Below are 20,101 nucleotides of genomic sequence, written 5' to 3'. Positions count from 1 at the left end.
TGGACTGTTTTATGCTTTCATTTTTGTGCCATAGGGAGGGGTTTTTATTTATTTATTCTGACTAATAGTAAACTCAAATTAAATTTCTATCACCTTAACAAACATCACCAAACACACAAACTGTTTGTGTGCAGTTTGTCTCACAGTGTGTTGCTAGCTAAAGGTCCAGCTGCTGTATTTCACAGGGAAGAAACAAAAGAGATGGACAAAGATAAGAAAGACAGGACAGGAGAGGAAGAAGAGACGTTAGATTTAAAGGTAAGGATTCCTCATTTAAAGCTGACATGCAAGTCCTCGTGTTTTTAAATCAACTATTGGGTCTGTACATGTGACATTGTGTTTTTTATATTAAGAAACATGCTGCTAAACAAACTGAGGTAAACTAACTGTGTTATTTACTGTGACATGAAAATCTAATAATATAATATAATATAAAGACAGCATAAACAGTGTACTGTCAGTGTAGGGGATGGAAGTCAGCCAGGAGAACTTTTGAGACATCTGCTGACATCTTGTTGAATTCAGTTGTGTAAATCCACAAAGAGCAGGAGGTCAGCTGATCACAGCCTGTACAATATGAAAATCTAGTGGAACTCTCAGTAGTGGGTTAGGGTTAGCCCACAATGAGTCAACTGACTTTTAGGGTTGCTGAATCCGCTTTAACTCCTTACCTACACTTTTTCCTCTTTAGAGGCAAAGTCATCCTCTTCAATGTAGGCAACAGAAAATAGAGCTGTTTTTATTTTCATATTTCTTCTCTGCTGATGTTCTACTTAACCAGTTCAAGCTGAGTTACCTTCATTAGGATTAAAATTTAGACTGAAATCTCCTGCTTTGGATGTTAGTGTTCCTATCTACTAAAATTATTTTAATACTACATTAATATAGCACAAGGTTCAGTTAGCTTTGCATTAAAATAGGTGGTTTGAAGATTGGGGGCGGATTTGAGGGCAAAAGTGGGTCTAACCTGCTACTAAAAAGGTATCACTAATGAGTTGTATTTAGTTAGTTTTCAATTAAGTTTAATTCAGTTGTATGTATATAGTGCTAAATCACAGCAATAGCTGCCTCAAGGCGATTTATACCGTAAGGTAAGACACTGCAATAGCACAACCATCACACCGCGGGCTCTGTACGTGCACACGCCTGCAGGGTGTCAGCCGCAGCGGTGGGAGGCGCTGTAACAAACTGAGTGAGAGTGGAGGAGCTGAGAAGGAGAGCAACTCCGGTTTGATTGGAGGAAGTAAACACATCAACAAAGAAAGATGGCCGAAGTGATAGAGCTGCAGAAGCTTAAGGTTGGTATTTCCCTAAAATATGCACTTAATAACCCGCATTTGGTCGGTTTTTAAAGATAAAGATAGCTTTTAACCGGAGTTAGATGCAGGACCGGAGGTCGGGGTTACGTTAATTAACCGTTTTGAAGGACAAAATGACGTCCGGCTGAGAAGGCGAACACCCGGCATGTGTTCAAAGAGCTAACGGCGGGCTAACGTTAGAATACATCGGCTAAGGAGGGAGAAAAAACATTAAATATGAAATTAATGTTAAATAACAAATACTGTCATATATATATGCACAAAGTCACCTACTGTCTCTGTCCTTCTGTAAGAACGTTAACAGCAAGTTAATTTGGCCGAGGCTAGCCCAACATTAGCTTTTAAAAGTGCAGCTCAGTTTACTTGGTCTCTGACTTTACATCCACAAGTGTCCTAAAATGCTGCCGCCAGGCTATTTGCCCTGTGCAAACTTATATCAAATGCTTCGCAGGCAGTTTAGGGTTATATTTTAAAAATGTATTTGACTCCATCTCAGGCCACACAACATAAAAATGAGCAGTATGTGTAAACTCTGTGTGTTTGTGGATTTTATGTGTCCCCAAAGTGTTGGGAGATTCCCGAGTCACAGAAGCCGAAACATTGAACACGACTTACAACAAAGAAATAAAGTAAATTATTAGATAAATAAAATAGCTCACATCACACAAGGGGAGCGACAGGAAGAGGGGAAATGAAACTAAAGAGGCCAGTTAGTAAAAATATAATAAATGAACGAAGGTAAAGATTTTCTGTCTGAGTGTGGTCTGGGTCTGTTTGTTATCTGTGTCCACACATTTGGATGCTCTATGCGTCAGCTGATGGAGGAATCCAAATAGTGTATTTGATTCAAACTCCAAGGGCAGTGATGGAAAACGATTATCTGACAACTAATGCAGAGTAGCCTCCAGGAAAAAAGAAAGAAAGAAAACATACCAGAGTGCATTACATTACATTAAAAGTACTGAAAAGGTGCTAGAGGGAAAAATATCAATGGATAATTTGGTACTGAAATTTCTTTTAAAAGCAACCAATTTTGTTACCTAAATGGGCTTCTTATGTGATTTAATCCAATGAATTTCATGTGTGGTTGTTGTGTTTTCATATTTGTGTGCGGGCTGGAGACATCTATTTTTGACTATCCTAACTAATAGTTAGGGGCATTTTTATTCTGTAGTTTTTCTGGGATTTTTTTTTTTAAGAAGAAGAAAGTTGTCACAGCAATGTTTGTGCAGGCAGTCATATACCTGTGATGCACCCCAGCCAAGACTTGTTTTCTACAACAGAACTGGTCTTGAGCCCCATCCCCCTAATGAAAGCAAGATTGTGCCACATAAAATGGGTTATTCTACATCACTGACACAGAGAATGAAAATTACTCATTCCTCTTTATACTTCTTTAAAGTCTGCCTGAAGGGCACATTCGTAGTAGCTGCACTGTAGGCTAGTTTCTCACAAAAAAATGACAGGTACACAAACATCTGCACTGAGACTTATGCTCACCAACTGATGATGAAATGTATCTTTTGCTGACCCTCACATATTCTTTGACCTTCAAATTTGTCACATCAACATAACAGAAGTAATAGTGTACATAAATAGTAAATGGTCTGTGTTAGATGGATTAATGACCGAAAATGTCAGGTTTAAGTAAATGAACTCTGGTTTTTTATTTGTAGCTTGCTGAACTGAGGCAGGAATGCGATGCCCGAGGTTTGGAGACCAAGGGAAACAAAGGGGAGCTCATCGCCCGACTTCAGGCTTATCTGGAGGAACACGGTGAGGAACAATACCTTTCATACCGTCACTCATTTAACTCGCACGCTTGCACAAAACATTTCATTTACCTGCCTAAATAAAGGGCTTAAAATCCACCAATGTGAGACGTGAGAGAAGAGTCATTTATATCTGAAATTAGCTAGCTAAAACAGAGCTTGTCCATATTTGCTAGATCATCTTTATTCTTGTTGCCAACCCAACATTATACATGAATAATGCATGTATAATGATTTTAAATAAAAGAAATGGTGTAAAGTGTTGTAATAGTTAAACACAGAATCATATTTATCATACCTGATTTTGCTGATAGTTCATTCATTAATTGCTTAATAATAAACAGAGTATACGGTGAGCGACGCTCACCACAAAAGAATGTCTGGCTTTTCAAATGTATGATTTAGTAAAAAAAAAAAAAAAAGTTGTATTGCGTAAAAAAAACATTTTTCTGTGTTTGAATCAAAAAGGGATTATGTTAAAATGAATGCTCATGTGAGAAAGTGCTAAAGACAAATCTTATTGAAGTGGAATTACATGAATAAATGAAAAATAAAGTGACTTGTATTCATACTTGACTGAAGGCTCATATATGGTGTAATTATTGACAAATTATTTTAAGTATAACATGGAAAAGAATCAAATGTAATGAAGTGATTTAAGTGAGGTAACTTTTTCTTAGTTAAAAATGGTTGAAAGGTCGAAGATGGAGAAGACGATAGGGTATGTCTGGATATCAGGTGATTATATATAAATGACAGCGATTCGGTGTCCAGATAAGAGGAGAGAGAGGGGGGGGGGGAGGCAAACAGCCAAGAGAGTATAAAAGAAGGCACCTAGGAACATTCAGCGTGGTTTTTCCTCTAGTTCTTGCAATGAGCAGAACACATCATCTTAAAATTTGGTGCTGAGGGTCCACAGTTAGAAAGTGCAGCAAGTAATGCCATAGGAGCCACCACCACACGAACACTTTGAACCTACAAATTGGTTTCATGTTTTTTTTTCTGCTCATTTTTGCCGTATTACATTATAAATTCAAGAAGATTTGGACTTCGATTGTTTTCTACTGGACATGTTTCCTTACATTCTACCTTTACAGGAGGGAGAAGTGCATCTTCAGGCCTGCATGTTCCCGATCTCCTCTCCAGTCTCTCCCCTTTCAAAGATTAGAACAAAATCAACATTAGCTCAGAGTGTGTTAATTAGATAAGTATAATTGAGGTGATTGATTGTTATTTTGTGATTCTTATTATTAGATTTTGCTTTGCTCCTGCTATATTGCTTTTAAAAATATCCTCCAATTAACATCTAAATTCCCTTTTTAGCACTTTGTGAAACAGTAAAAATCTGAGTATAGTTCATCCATCAGCTCCATTTGAACTCTGCATTGCCTGCTGAGTAATATTCATATGTTCAGTTTAGGGGTAGTTAAAGAAAGAGCCGATTCACACTTCCTGTATTCGGGTGCTGGTCCCACAGATCGACAACCCCTGTAGGTGGTTACACGTGCATGTGATGGGTGTGACATAAATTGTTTCTACAGATGATGCGGATGCATTTTAAGTGTTTTGTTTTGTTTTTAAATATTCTGAAATTTATATTTGTTCGTTCTTTTTTTCTTTCTTTTTTTCTCCTGTTTTCTGAACAACAGAGGAAGATGTGGACGTAGATGATGTACTTGCAGAGGATGCAGTGGTAAATTTTTACAATGTTTCCCACAATATGCTCTCTTTAAATCCGCCTCTCAGACTGTATTGTGGAGAAGTAATTTTTTTAAATGTATTTATTTATCTCAGGACTTCACTAAAGTTGAGAGTTCCAACGACGTAAAAGACGACAAGGATTCTGAAACGATCGAGCCTGAGCCGTAAGTTTATCTTCATTAAATTTACCTTTTTTTGTTCCTTCATCACTTATTGGCTGTGGACAATGTGACATTTGGGTCTCATTCAGTAATATCTGTGTAGAAATGTTCTTACTAAGCAAATAATAAGTATACGTTACTCTCAGATTTATGAAGCATATGCACCAGCGATGTTTGTCCTTACCACTCCTAGGCAGCCAGCAGAAACTAAAATTTATGATTCGCGTCATCTTTTTGACGTTTGAAATTTTACTTTTTTTACTTTCAGGCCTGCCGAGAAGAAGGTGGTGAAAATAACTCCTCCATTATCTGCCAGCGAGGTGTGTACAACCTGTTTGCATCCACTAATGACTTAAATGTGTCAGGTTAAATGTGAGTCAGAGGGGAATTTTAGCTCATAGTAAAGTTCAGTGGTCTATTTTTAGGAGTGTATATGAACAAAACATATAGATTCATGAGCAAAGGTAATACATCAAATGTATAGGTGTAAATGTAAGAGAGATTTTAATAGGAAGTATACAAAGTTTAGAGTTTAGACTTTACTTCATGTACAGCAGTAATGTCAGTTTTTTATCTAATTTGTTGAGCAGAGACTTCAGAAGAGAGCCGAACGTTTCAACCTGCCGGCGTCATCTGAAAGCAAGAAGGCTATACGTGCAGCAAGGTGAGGCCTTACCTCAATTATTTCTTCTTTCAAAATAACAGTACCGGTAGAATAACTGTGCTCGCTGCATTTGGCTTTTTGTCCGAGAACACGATGAATCAAATCTTTATCTCTTTATTGTATCTTTCCAATGTTACTTTATTTTATTTCAGTACTTCAATGAAATCTGGAGCATTTTTTTAAGTGATCTTATTTTTCCTCATAGGCTCTTTTAAATTGTAGTTGTTTTTCAATTTGTTCATCATTTTATATGATATTTATTTTATTGACATTTTTTTGTATCAATAAAATGTGATAACTTAAAAATAGCATAGTTTATGCGACTCCTCCCTGAGTTAGCAATCACTTAGATGAATCAAACATCATCATACATGACAGAAATAATGGTCATGACTTCTCGAGTAGCACCCATGTAGCTCATGAAGCAGATTTATGTTTCAGTAAATCTGTGTTAAAACTGAAACATGTGTTCTTCTATATTCTAGGTTTGGCTTACCTGCTACTTCAAGTCCCTCTCCAGGTCTGTTGTCACTCTTTACTAAACAAATGGTTGTTTTTTTTTATAAGAAATGTATCGAAGCTAAGGACTGACTTCGTAGGCTTGTGTCAAAATATGTTTGTGTTTTTTAATTGAATCTTTGTATTTTATTCAGAATTTATTTCTTTTATATGATGACGTTACAAAATGTTTTATTTTCTAATTGTACTATAGAGAAGAAACATAAGCCTTTGTAAACCTTTATACATGCCTGTATTATTGTAGTGCAATAATAATAGTAATACTATGATAGCACTAACTTATACTACTGCTAGAAAAATCTATTTTTTATAAAAGAAGAATTTTATAATTAATGTTATTTGTTATAAATGAATTCCGTTAAGAAGAATTTAAAATTTCCCAGAATTCATCAAAACTATCAACTAAATTTAAAACAGTTGTACCAGTTTAAACCACAAGATGGGGCAATGAGTCTGTTTCACCTTTAATTAAATACAAGGCATTAGTGATAGCTCATGTAAAATACATTAACATATATGAAAAATATTTTCTGTAAGATTGTGGGTTTTTTTGTGTATCTGCTTGATTTAAATGAGCAGATCATCTCCTTCATGTCAGCTTCTCTCACACCTCCAAATAGCTTTCAGTAGCTTATTTTGAAATCGTTCTATGGAGGTCTCATTCTGACCGCTTGATTTGTGCCTCTGCTCTACGCACTGGAGTGGTTGAAGAACTCACAGTGCAGAAGCAGCATGAAAAGTGAAAAATATCAAGTAATATGCAGAGCAAGACAGATTAAATCACAGAGCAGTTAAATTGGTCAGAAAGGAACTTCCATAGTGCAATCTAAAAATAACAGTTATGCTGAAAGCCATGTGGACGTGTTTGAGAAGATGATGTTCAACTGGAGATCAGCCAATCAGGTAATGTGTTTTTTGGGAATTTTTTTTTTCCCCCATGAGATGTTACCTAGAACTTTTTGATCATTTCATACTCATATGTAGCCTGTGGAGAGCGATGAGTGCAGATATGGTGAACAATACTACCTTTTTAAATGTATTTCTGTATGTAACTAATTTAAAAATAAATGGAAAATACTTTTTTTTTCTGGGAAATTGTTACTGCAGTAGTTTTCATTTAAAGTGAGACTTCATGCTCAGCCAATAAAAGTTGATAGTGCTAAACTAAAATTGCTAAACATAGATTTAATCAGTTGTAATCAGCCACATCCAACCCCTTAACAACAATATTAGTAGCATTAGTATTAGTAGTAGTGTTATTACAAGTATTTCAGTGTTTATTATGGTTTTTCTCACAGTTTTCTACTTTCTGTCTTTCAAACAGGTGTCGTTGTAAACAGTAAAGCTGCGGTAAGTGTCAAAGTAAAAAAAAAAATTCTGATCATTTATTTCTTTATTGCTCCATCTGACTCAAAAAGGACACTGAATCATCATGTTTGTCTCTGTTAAAGGTGAACGTCGATCAGCTGAAGAAGAGGGCAGAAAGATTTGGCATGAACGTCTCATCTATTTCTCAAAAGGTGAGCTCTAGTGTTTTTTTTGTGTGGTGTATAAACTAATGAATCAGGGTTCATGCTGGACATTAAAAAGCCTGAAATTAAAATTAATCAATAAATCAAAATAAAAAATTCCTGTAAAGTTTACTCTATGTATTTATTTTGCAGATGATCTGTTTAAAATTGGAAGAAAAATTGTCATCATTATATTTGTGACACCACAAAACAAACAATAGCGTGATATGAAATGATAGACGTTTTCATATTGTCATAAAATATATGTCATTATATCAAACAGCCCTAATAGTACTTGTTTTTTCTTTATTTATTAACCCTCTTTAACCTCCTAGGACCTGACGTCCACATATGTGGACATCACATTTTGGGTTGTCTAGACCAAATTACGAAATTTTGCTCTACAAGGGCCTGATATCCACTTACGAGAACATCATGCTGCCACTGTTCTATCAAGATTTAAAACAAATGTCCTCTTATGAGGTTAAATGTTGTTCTGATTCTTTTTTTCTTGTCTTTATTGTTTGCCCTTTTATTTAGTTTTTGTTTACTTTTCCTTGAGAATCTGTGCTAATGTTAAGTAATACTATATTTTACAAAATAATTTATAGCTAAATCATTAATATTATACTGACTTTTTCAGATTGAGGAGGATGAGAAGCTTAAGAAGAGGAAGGAGCGGTTTGGAGCCCTAACAAGCGCGGGCTCAGTTGGTGGAGACGACGTCGAGGTACGATTTTGGTTTTGTGTGATTCATATTTCATCACAATGCCATGTGATTTAACCACAGTGAATGAAATAAAGAGGCTGATTAATCTTTTCTTTCTTTTTGTCTCTGCAGGCCAAGAAGATGAAACGTGCGGAAAGATTTGGAAAAGTGTAAATAAAGTGTGAAGTAGGGTTTTTTGTTGTTGTTTTTTTTAAGGGTTTTTTGTGACTGTACATCAGAGATTCCTGAGGATGAGAACCGGAATAGGCTAAAATCAAAAGTACAATTAAATGCAGCTGTATCATTTAAGGTAGTTGAAAAGCACATATTTGGATTTTTTTGTAACGACAGAATTGAAGGGGTGCAAACAGGAGCTTGTAAACAACGCAGAAGTTTCTCAGTTTTAAGATTTTTGCTCATCGTTTCAACTGCATTACAGTCCATTTTTCTAATGTATATCAAGCAAATACAGAAACAAGCAGCTACTTTACAGTAAAAGATGGTTAATTACTCATCATATAATCTTAAGATAAACTGCTCAGTGAAATCAATAAAATCATTTTACAAATGAAACCATTGACGAGGTTGAAATGTTTTGTTCTGAAGCCGTTGCGTAAAGTTTTCCATTAGTGAAAGAGTGTTCCAGTTATGATGAAACCTGTTATGGAAGTGATAACCGATTGAAACATCTAGTAGTTTACAGTAGAAATAGGAAAAGGAAGATTACTGACTGTAATTTGTTCTCACTGTGTGTTTAACTGTACTTTTGATTGATCAGATAGTCTGATTGGGGGTTTTTTGGAGGGGGGCTGGGGCATCACTGATACACTGCTTCAGTTATCTGTCCATTTTATAACATTTTGTGATTTAAAATAAATTGTTTTCAATTTTTTGATACCTGCGTCCTTGTCTCATCACTGTTGTTACTGGAGTTTGATCATCAGTGTGGACCATTTTAGTACTAAAGAACACATTCTGTCGAAGTGTAGTTTGTATTTTCCTCAGTTGTTTATTATCTTTAAATATGGCTGGAGTTGTGTGTTCATATTTCTCTCCAAGTGTGTGAACATTAAGAAATGTTCTTTTTGAGTCAGGCCAGTTAGAGACCCCCAGTTAGAAGTTGTATGATTGTAAGGTTTATCTTCATATTTCACAGAGATAACAGAACAAGGCAAATGTGTATCTGGAGTATTGATTCAAATGACAAAGAGCTTTGCGAGTGTAATTACCCCCTGGTGGGCACTGATGAAGCACGGGGATTAGAGTCAGATAGCTTCACCAAAGGGGGTGCCTGACACACATCGTAGAAAGCAGCCAACAGTCCTTGTCTGAGTGCTAAACGCACGGGCGATGTAAAGTATTTAATTTCAATTTTGCTAAAGTAAAACATTTGTGAGTTTTCGGTGCACTATAAAATGCAAGTAATAATAATTTACCATAACCTTTCAAGTAAGAATTACAGGTACAGTTTGAGTTTGTCTCTTCAGTTTTTCCTGTTTTAACATTTTGTATGCTTTCCTATATCAAGCACATTCTGCTGCTGCTTTACTGGGAATATTTTTTTCACCTAACATTAAGTGACTAGTCATATTACAGTCTAAAAACAGACTATCTTACAAATGAAACAGTCATTCTGAGCTGGTTTTAATCTAAAACAGCTCCGGAGAGGTTCAATTATCAAAGGATCAATTCTTTACTCATTAAAAGTTTGGTTTCAGTGAAGTTTGGGTCATTTTTACCCTTTATTTTCTTTCTTCCCATAATATCAAACAATGTTATGATAGGGAAAATGGTTTAACACATCTAGCTTACAATTGATGCAGTATGACAAAATAATATTTCTGTCCCATTTTGATAAAATGTTGCTGCAGTAACACATTCTAGAGTTTTTAGCTGTACTGTAAAACCTCAAATAACAATATAAACACTGTCTGAAAAACAAAAGCAGTAAAGCGGTTGTAACAGGAATGATGAAAAATCAATACCCAGATGAGTGAAACCCAATAAGTCACAATAAAAAAACAAAAAGGAAGATTTTAAAAAGATATTTTTACAGACATTTGAAGAAAATCAACAATTCTTAACAACATAAAGGCTCATTTGGGCAACATTTCTGCTGTAATTTGCAAACAAATCAAAAGTTTTAAAAGTGATCGGAAAAATCTGAAAATCAATTATGAAACATACAGAAAGCCACTGCAGAGAACTGTGATTGGAATGATTCGACCCTAAAACCAGCAAGAAGCTTTACTGCTGCATTTCAAACTGTTTAAAGACGACAAACCAAAAGGAGAAGAAAAAGTATGAACAAGGTCAACGTTAACACTTTTGTAGCATGTACTTTTAAAATAACAGTTCAATATCTGCGGTTCACTGATAAGTTTTGTTGTGTAAATTAGTGCTCACTGTTAAAAATCATGTCCACTCAGAATTATCTGTATTTTAAACTTCCTGGTGATCACCTCATCACTCCTGCTAATGTGCCCTAACCAACTGAAACCCCCCCTCACACCTACAGAAAGAGGCCGCTCCCGCTTGAAGTTTCATGACACAATGAGGGTGATTAGTCTGAACAACTCTGTATTGATATGGAGCAAAAACTGCTGTGGGACAGAGACAGCCTCAACCACCCAAATACAATACAATCAGAAGTGGGCTTTCACCATTAGTACTTTGTGACAATACAACGTGTCAATTATTTGACACCTGCATGGCTTTTCAGTCTGTCACCAAGCACATCTGTTTTTTATTAAGAGGATTAAGGATTAAGAGGTCCCAGCATTCCCTGCCTGGATATTAGCAGAGAAGTGGGTACAAAAAAATAAATAAATAAATAAATAAATAATAAAAGAGAAAATAAAGTGGTACGCTGCAGATGACCTCTCAACAGGAAATATGGGGTTTGTTTTTGATGTGTTAAAATTGACCTTTTCACCTTTTATATTAAGGGGAAAACCTTAAGAATATTGGCCAAATTACCAGATTTAATTTTAAATAAAAAACGGAGCAATTTTATCTTTCACCACTGACTGAAAACGCTGTAATGGAACCTGATCTACATCATTTAATGATTCAATTTGGGATTTTTTTTTATAAAACCTTTTTTTGTATCAATGTGCTCCAAAATAGTGGTGTGCAATAAAATTGTTATGTGACCCCTTAAAACACATGTACTCACACACACACACACACACACACACACACACACACACACACACACACACACACACACATATATATATATATAAACTAACCCAGGTAGAGTTAGGTTAACAGAAATACACCGCCCATCTGTGAACTAAGATGTAGGTCTATTAGGTTATGTTGTGGTGAACCTTGGTTTGGGGGATGGGTGTTCATACTGGAGTGCAAAATTAAAACCAATGGAAGATGGGCAAGAAAAGTTCAAAGCCATCAGGTGCTCAGTTTAGAGAAAAGAAGAGGAGGAGAAACGAGCAAAAGATACAGGAAAGCAGATGTGTCATTGGATAATGGCAGGTCATCCTGAAACAATCAGAATCAGAATACTTTATTAATCCCTAAGGAAATTATGTGTGTTACAGTTGCTCCAAGAAGAAATGGTAAAAAAAAAAAAAATAGTAACAGTAACAGACTAAACTCCAAACAATACATTATCTTACAGATTTTACACATTTAAGAAATAGCACTATCACTCAGTTCTAAATATCAAGGATTAACAAAGGTGATTATAAATAAATATCAAGAAAATTGACAAGAATATTCCAGAGTAGAAAAGAGCGCGTGTAAAAAGGGTGTAACTATTGCAGGGTTCACAGTGTGTTAGATGGAGGAGTTGTACAGAGAGATGGCCACAGGCAGGAATGATTTCCTGTGTCGGTCAGTGGTGCTTTTTGGTAATCTCAGTCTCTCACTGAAAGTACTTCTGTGACTAGCCAGCATGTCATGTCATGGAGTGGGTGGGAGGTATCATCCAACATTGTCTTTATCTTGGACAACATCTGCCTCTCAGACACCACCCTAACGGAGTCCAGCTCCATCCTCACAACATTACTGGCCTTGTGGATCCGTTTATTTAGTCTGTTGGCATCTGTGACCCTCGACCCGCTGCCCCAGCATGCAACAGCATAGAAGATAGCACTGACCACAACAGAGATACAACAAGATAACATCAATTAGTAGGGATAGTGAAGTGTCACTTGGCTATGATTTTAAAAAGTAGACACTGATGTAGCATACTGAATCTTCTCTGGTGAAATTCAGTATGGTTCCGACAACAGTTTTATGTTAATGTACAATCATTAATATGTTTTATGTGTGTGTGTGCTGTGTTGGGCAAACTTTGATTAAATTGAGGAAGACTGATATATCGTTTAGCTTTTGAGCACCTATTCAGGAGAAGTTTCACTCATCATCCACTAAAGGGTAGTTAATCATATTAATCAAGGAAGATGATCAACCTCTTTGGTCATTTGGCTTGATCATGTCAAGTGTCAATTAAGTCAGGTGATTAACTAGATTGTTATTCCTCCTACAGCATCATCTCATATACACAGATTTTTGTACTGCAGAAGTCTTTAGTGCTGAAGGGAAAATCCCGGGAAAAAAAAATCTGGGACAGCATGGCTGTCGGGACGAGTTTAGCGTTAGCATAGAACTTTCTAACATAGCACTATTTGGTTATGGACAGATAGGCTAAGACTGTGATGTTAGAGGCTGACCAAACAGGCATATGAGGGAAAATGGAAGGGAACGTAGCTCTCTCAGTGACCGTGGCTAATCATATAACTGGCCACCATTTATTGCCCAGCTTTAGCATGCTTTCAAAAGCAAGTAAAACCCCAGACACACAAGCCTAGAGACTTGTTTATGACAAGTTTCAGTTGAAGATTCTTACTGAGAACTTTAATATTAGACTTCCTACTTCAGCTATTTTTTGCAACTTATCTTCTCCTCTTATGGGCCAGATGGTGGAGTTAAACTTCTCACCCATGGGGGCGGGCCTAAGTGCCTAAATGCACTGGTTTTGCGAAATCAGTGATAATAGCAAGTTTATTAATGCAGCACTTTTAAATTTTTGATTTAGACTGTGTTTCACATTGTTATTAGATTCCATTCATACTTGACGTTTACAGCTAGGGGGCGGGGTTTGGGAAGGGGCTTGTGGTAAGGTAGCACCATGAGTAAAGGTATGTGCACTTTTAGTCAGTACCTAGGAAGAAAAGTGGGCGTATACTGATGCAGGACAAGGAGATTCACCTCTTGAGCTGTGCGGTGTATGGAGCACAGAGGCTGTAGCTAGCTTACCGGAGATTTCGCTTTTGGCTGTTACAGCGTAATAACAAGAGAGATCGTATGAGACTTTAAGTTACGTTTTGAGACCCCTCTGCGCTTTGGAGACCTCTGCTGTACCGTCGCTCGAGGCGCGCTGACGTCGCCGCCCGGCGTGACGTGTGTTCCTGTGACGCGCAGAAATTTTAAACTCTCGTCCTTCTCAGTGATGGCGGCTTCGTTTCGCTCTCTCCCCGCAAGCAGTAACAACAAATGGTACTTCACCCGGCAGCAGATCGACAACAGCCCATCTCGGCGAGCTGGACTTGATCCCGACAAGGAGCTCTCATACAGACAACAGGCGGCGAACCTCCTCCAGGACATGGGACAGCGGCTCAATGTGTATCCTTTTGTCGTGAGCTCTTGTTAGCGCTCTAACTTTAGCTTCTCTCCCGAGCCGGCTCGGAGAAGGAGTGTGGCTGGTGTTTGTTAGTTTGTTGTTGTCTTTTGTTCGACGGTTTCACGTTTGTTTTTGTCTTCCACTTCTGTTTAACGCTGTGGAATTTGGTTTTACAAGGTGTACGTGAGCTTACAAGCGTTACGCGATAGCGGCGTAGTGGGCTAACCCTTGGGCCGCAGAGGCCTGTGTAGTCGGCGGCCTCCAGGACGTTAGCATGTTAGCGTTAGCTTCACCACTGGTAAATATCAACGAATAAACGCAAATTAGAAGGACAATGGGCCACGTTTAGACATATAGTAATGTAGAATGTTTCAGAAAAAGTGTTTTAGATGTGTTAGTTTTAGAAAACATCGCTTTGTGTGTTATCAAGAGTCTTATCCCAGCTAGCCGGTGGCTAAAGTGTTGTTTAACTTTGTTATTCTGTGGCTGCTACGATAACAGGCTTATCAACATGAACTTTTATACTTAATTAGCAATATTAAACCTATAGTTATCCTTATAACTATTTTATAATTATTTTATTTCACACGTATACCGACGATTCCAGCCCATTTTCAAAGTATGCAGTCATTACAGATGTTATGTAATTTGCTCCCACTGTTTACCTTTTTTCCTTAACTGCCATGTATCAGCTCTCAACTTACAATTAATACAGCCATTGTGTACATGCATCGCTTCTACATGATCCAGTCCTTCACCAGATTTCACAGAAATGTAAGTAATGCTTTTCTTGCTTGAATCATGGAAATGATTGTACTTAATGTGAATCATCTTTTTAAATCTCCACTGACCCTTTCCAGGTCATCGCACCCGCTGCTCTGTTCCTGGCAGCAAAGGTAGAGGAGCAGCCTCGAAAGCTGGAGCATGTCATCAAGGTGGCCCATGCCTGCCTCAATCCCCAGGACCCTTCACCAGATATTCGCAGTGATGTAAGTATTGTACTGCAATTGTCCGAGGGAGGTTTTTTTTGAAGCAGAAAAAAAATTCTTACAATAAGGCAAATGGCAATCTTCTTGCATGTAATCTGAGAACATTTACTCTGTCACGTATTTGTTCTGAGCTGTTAAGGCTGCTTGATTACATGGGTTGAGAGAGTAAAAGGCAAAATACATCTTAGCCTGTGTAGGTTTTGAGTCATGCAGGCAATGTGATGTCTAGCAGTTGTAAAACTCGAGCATCTGTACTTGCTATGTAGCTTTCACTTTTCATCACTTATATCTGAGGCTTCTTCAACAAACATGTATGCCAGAAAGCCTTTCAGACAAATGGTCAGAAATTCTCGGCCACATAACGTGTACAGTTGCTCTTGTTTTTCAACAATTGGCGGCCTCCCAGTGAGTAACGTGCCTGTCCTCTCAACCTCAGGCCTACCTGCAACAAGCCCAAGACCTGGTCATTCTTGAGAGCATAATTCTCCAGACCTTGGGTAAGTTTGGAAGGAAGAACTGGGTCCCTTGAATTCCCCCCCCAGAGAACAAGAATAGTTAACATGTTTTATTTCAATTCACAGTTTGCAGTAAGCAGCACTGGAAGTGATATTTATGCTTCAAAACTGAATCACCCACTTTTACATTTCCTGTTTCAGCTTTTTCATTTTTATCAGCCCTAACTTTTGACATTTTACCTTTTTCACCTATGTGTTTTTAAGACATTTAAAGAGGGAGCCTCAAAACAACTTTTTTCCCCTTCTTACATGCCATTAATTTTTTTTTTCATATTCAGGTGTTGACATTTTCATGTTGTCCAGGATGTTTTCCCATGAAAAGTGACACTCCACTCAACTCTGACTCCCCACCACTTGATTTTTAACACAATGCAAATTTTCTGGTTTTCAGCGGCTTTGTTAATGTTATCTTTGCCAGTGGGAAGTGGATTTGTATTCCATATGGATTATAAGTATACATTGATTTTGCATTTCTTTTATTAATGTCTACCTACATTTTCTTCTCTTTCTATTACAGCTTTTGAAATCACCATCGATCATCCTCATACACATGTTGTCAAATGCACTCAGCTTGTCAGGGGTGAGCATCATTTTTATGGTTTTGCTCAATTTTATCTTCAAGTTTTTGCTGTGTCTATAAATTTTTTTTCTCTTTGTTCTGCTGTTGTTCCAGCAAGCAAGGATTTGGCCCAAACATCATACTTTATGGCCACCAACAGGTATGCTCAGAGTTCACCCATAGTTCTCTCTCTCTCTCTCAAACATGCACACACACACACACACACACACACACACACACACACACACACACACACATTGTGTCTTTCTTATGTGAATGCTAGGTATTCACCAAAGTTTGTGTGTGGTTTGTTAAAGCTCAATACACTGATTTTCTGTTTTCTCTTTCTCTGTTTGCTTTTTTTCTTGGACGTATCATGCCATATAGCCTGCACTTGACAACGTTCTGCCTGCAGTATAGTCCGCCTGTTGTAGCCTGTGTGTGCATCCACCTCGCCTGCAAATGGTCCAACTGGGAGATCCCCGTGTCTACAGATGGCAAACACTGGTGGGAGTATGTTGACCCTACAGTTACCCTCGAGCTGCTGGACGGTATGTGCAATAAATGCTCTTTAAGAAAAAAATGTTTAGATAATAAAAGGGCTGATTTGACTTGTTTGTTTTTTTTTCCTCCTCTTCCAGAACTTACACACGAGTTCCTGCAAATCCTGGAGAAAACACCCAGCCGACTGAAGCGAATTCGCAACTGGAAGGTACAACGCAAATTTAACTTCTCCTTTTTGCTATTAAAAATTCCCGATTCAATGTGGACATTGACTTAATTTTTTCTTCTTCCAGGCTGGCGGACAGACACCAAAAGCCAAGCCAAAAGTCCAGGAGGAGGGTGACCAGAGGGACACCATGATCAGCATGATTTCCATGGCTTCATCAGAGAGTACTGTGGCAGGCCTGATGAGCCTCTCTGCTCCACCTTCTGCCTCCTCTTCCTCATCAGTGGGCGACAAGGACACAAATGCTTCTGGCAGTGCTCAGACTTGGAGTGGTAAAGGTCAAGGTGGATCTGAGCAGCAGTCACAGCAACCACAGCAGCAGCCTAACCATGAGGTCCACGCCCCAGCTAAGGTGTCGCTGAGTGAGTACCGTGCCAAGAATGCTGACGTCCTGGCTGCCCAAAAGAGAAAGTTGGAGAACATGGAGGCCAGCGTAAAGAGAGATTATGCCAATGCAGCTCAGGCCCTCATTGGCCAGCAACAGAGGAAGGAGAAGCAGCAGCATCACCATCATCCACCCAGCGCTTCCTCTGACATGTCCAACCCATCACCCATTATTCTTAAAATCCCCTTGGAGAAGGAGAGGCATGACTCTCTAAAAATGCGCTTCCCAGTTGCTGGAGGATCAGGAGGAAGCAGTGGACACAGCAGCAGTGGTCGAGGCCAGGATCCAGACATCAAAGTCAAAATCCGAGTGCCTGACAAGCAGAGGGGGACTTCAGGAGAGGATGGCAAAAGCAGGGACAAGCACAGGGAGCGTTCTAACCACCACCACCATTATCATCACTCTCACCACCACCATTCCTCTTCCAGTAGTGCCTCACTTTCTTCTTCACACAAACATTCATCTAGTTCCAGCGGCACGCTGGGAAGCAGCAAAAAAGTACCAAGTGACTCCTCTAGAACAAGCTCCTCATCCTCGTCCTCATCCTCGTCTGCCTCACGCAAGAGGACACACTCCCAGGATCCTTCAGCAGGATCTCACCCACCCTCCAAAGTGAGCAAGTCTAGGAATCCCTACCAGTTACCTCCCCTGTCTTCCTCCTCTGGACAAATTTTGGGGCACGGTTCTGACATTCTTCCATCTCTGGGACTCCCCCACCACCAAGGAAGCTATTCGCATTCCAAAAGCGACAAAACTGACACTAATGGTCACAGTTCAGCTGGCGGAGCCCAGTCCAACGAGTACCAGGACACTTTTGAGATGCTAAACTCACTGCTGAGTGCACAGGGTGTGCAGCCGTCCCAGCAGTCTATGTTTGACTACAGATCTCAGTATGGTGATTATCGGTACTCGAGCAGCTCCAGAGGAAACAACCCTAGGCCCCCTCCCCTGCCCACGGAGCCGCCTCCCCCACTGCCGCCTTTGCCCAAATAAGTTTCTAATCAGGAAACCACATTATGTACATTTTACTTGACATCTTGATCATCTTGTTACATAAAGTGTTGTATGATATTTTCCAGCCACCCAACATTTTATAGTCTTCAGTGTGACAGCAGAGAAATGTACTGGGGGTAACAAAGGATTTTATGGCGTACTCGTGGGGCAATAATGGGACTTGCAAAATGTGAGACAAGAAGAATCATGGGAAAGTGTAGATAGTGTTTTGTTTTTTCTTTTTGAAAAATTCAAATGATATGTGACAAGAAGACGGGAATTAGAGGATGTCAATTTGTTTGGAAAAATTTCCATGACATACCTGGTTGGTCTTCTTACTGATTCTTTTTATAATGTTTTTATAGGGTGTTATTTATTGATCAAATGATTTTAAAAAAGAAAAAAGGTCCCTTTTTTCTACCTTTTTTTAGGGTTAAACCTCTGTTCTTTTGGAACAGATGGTCATTTCTTTAAGACTGTACAGCCTAGTTAGAGTGCATGTCTCCAAAGCCATCTTTTCGATATATTTTTTACTTTATTTTATTTTTCCCATTTTTATTTTTTCTGTGAGCCATAAAAATGGCTTCATCCCTCATGTATATGTTATATTTGCTGTGCTATTTGGTGATTTGAGGAAAAAATGTAAAAAAAAAATGTTTAAAACAAACATTGGAACCTTTATATTTGCAAATTTGCAAAAAAAAAAAAAGGATGTAAATTAGGAAAAGCTTGTACTTTTCACTTTAAGTTTTTAAGTCTTGCAGTCATTGTTTTAAATGGTTGTAAAATATTCATATTTGGTTCTTGAATGGATACACTAAGTTCATAGCAAGAACATTCATCTGTTCACAAACGGTTGAAACATCTGTGCGCTTTGGTCACAATGAAGGAAATTCAACAAAAAGAGCATCTATCTAGACTATTTCTCTTTCCTTATTGTTTTTCCTCAGGAGTTCATTTTTTTGGGGTGATCACGGGTAAATGCAAAGACAAAGAAATAAGCATCATATATGGAAATGTATAATTTTCAGAAGACAAGAAATTATGTCAGGAAAAACTTTTTCCCAGATTTGCTAGACCCTAATAAGCACAGTATACAGAGTTTTAACACAGTATAAAAGTTAATAGCTCATCTGTTTTTATCTAATTGTGGGGATGTTTTAAAAGTGTAAACCCTAGTGTAGCTGTCACTTCACTCTGGTCTGATTTAATCATGTTAAACTTGTCTTTCGAGTGCATTCCTCTAAACTAAATTGGTGGATATTTAACTTTGGTTTGTTTTATTATCTGCCCACATGCCATCATTCATCATAAAAACATGTTTGCATGTTTTCTGTGGTTGTACAGAATCATATGTGACCAGCAGGTTATTTATATACCTCCACTTCTTGAGCATGAAGGCCAATACCCAGATTTTGTTGGCAAGATAAGCAGGTTATTGCCTATTCATAAAACTTAATTGTTTAGGATTAGTGCTCTTATTTTACAGTAATGTAGCACAGCAAATCAGCCGTCCAGCTGTATATTTTACCCCCTTCATATATTTGAAAATGTGCTTGAAAAGAGAAGCTTCTTGCTCATGCAGCAGAGGTTTTATTATTCTTGGTTGTAACAGGGAAACAGTAAATGCACTGAATATTTATCTCAGTAGGTTTGCCTACAATGCAATTGACAAAGTGTTACGTGTATAATGGTTAGACTAATAGATTTTCTGGTGTGAAATTGCCACTGTTTTTGAAACATTTTGTTTAATCTGGGCAAAGCTTCCATTTTAAGTATTACCATTTTGTTGTGAACAAGCCACAAAAAGGACACATTTCATATTAAAACCCATATGTAAGAAAAAACGGACGACACTCATGCAACCTAACAATGCAAAAATCATATAGCTACAATAAATTTCATGTGTTTTCATGTCTTGGTG

General features: G+C 38.0%; 2 protein-coding genes across 3 annotated transcripts; both read left to right on the top strand.

Annotated features, from left to right (window-relative positions):
- The first annotated feature begins 1,146 nt into the window (after positions 1 to 1,146).
- sarnp (SAP domain containing ribonucleoprotein) lies at positions 1,147 to 9,250 on the top strand. The gene is made up of 11 exons (XM_085259943.1): positions 1,147 to 1,298; positions 2,996 to 3,095; positions 4,741 to 4,784; positions 4,886 to 4,956; positions 5,222 to 5,273; positions 5,544 to 5,617; positions 6,103 to 6,137; positions 7,461 to 7,486; positions 7,588 to 7,656; positions 8,291 to 8,377; positions 8,489 to 9,250. The coding sequence occupies exons 1-11, from the start codon at positions 1,266 to 1,268 to the stop codon at positions 8,528 to 8,530; spliced, it is 633 nt and encodes a 210-aa protein (XP_085116069.1). The 5' UTR covers positions 1,147 to 1,265; the 3' UTR covers positions 8,531 to 9,250.
- Positions 9,251 to 13,653: 4,403 nt separating this feature from the next.
- On the top strand, positions 13,654 to 20,058 carry ccnt1 (cyclin T1). Of its 2 annotated transcripts, none has more exons than XM_085260255.1 (9): positions 13,654 to 14,008; positions 14,699 to 14,780; positions 14,867 to 14,995; positions 15,432 to 15,492; positions 16,028 to 16,090; positions 16,175 to 16,229; positions 16,457 to 16,620; positions 16,711 to 16,781; positions 16,867 to 20,058. In XM_085260255.1, the coding sequence occupies exons 1-9, from the start codon at positions 13,836 to 13,838 to the stop codon at positions 18,175 to 18,177; spliced, it is 2,109 nt and encodes a 702-aa protein (XP_085116381.1). In that variant the 5' UTR covers positions 13,654 to 13,835; the 3' UTR covers positions 18,178 to 20,058. The 2 variants fall into 2 exon arrangements, with proteins under 2 accessions (XP_085116381.1, XP_085116382.1); XM_085260256.1 differs by having other exon boundaries at positions 13,655 to 14,008; positions 16,184 to 16,229.
- Positions 20,059 to 20,101: the final 43 nt, after the last annotated feature.

Source organism: Mchenga conophoros, linkage group LG20 (assembly GCF_057382185.1).
Source record: "Mchenga conophoros isolate Kocher_MC1m ecotype Shallow Benthic linkage group LG20, M_conophoros_male_GT1.1, whole genome shotgun sequence".
In the NCBI taxonomy this organism is placed as follows: Eukaryota; Metazoa; Chordata; class Actinopteri; order Cichliformes; family Cichlidae; genus Mchenga; species Mchenga conophoros.
The sequence above is the reverse complement of the archived record's forward strand: the minus strand, read 5'-3'. Positions and strand labels throughout refer to the sequence as shown.

Bases quoted from the DNA above. Each gene is read 5' to 3' on its own strand.
- ccnt1 (XM_085260255.1), top strand. From the start codon at position 13,836: ATGGCGGCTTCGTTTCGCTCTCTCCCCGCAAGCAGTAACAACAAATGG. The intron at 14,009-14,698 runs GTATCCTTTTGT...GCCATGTATCAG, and splicing joins ATGGGACAGCGGCTCAATGT to CTCTCAACTTACAATTAATA. The intron at 16,091-16,174 runs GTGAGCATCATT...TTTGTTCTGCTG, and splicing joins ATGCACTCAGCTTGTCAGGG to TTGTTCCAGCAAGCAAGGAT.
- sarnp (XM_085259943.1), top strand. From the start codon at position 1,266: ATGGCCGAAGTGATAGAGCTGCAGAAGCTTAAG. The intron at 7,657-8,290 runs GTGAGCTCTAGT...TGACTTTTTCAG, and splicing joins TCTCATCTATTTCTCAAAAG to ATTGAGGAGGATGAGAAGCT. The intron at 8,378-8,488 runs GTACGATTTTGG...TTGTCTCTGCAG, and splicing joins TTGGTGGAGACGACGTCGAG to GCCAAGAAGATGAAACGTGC.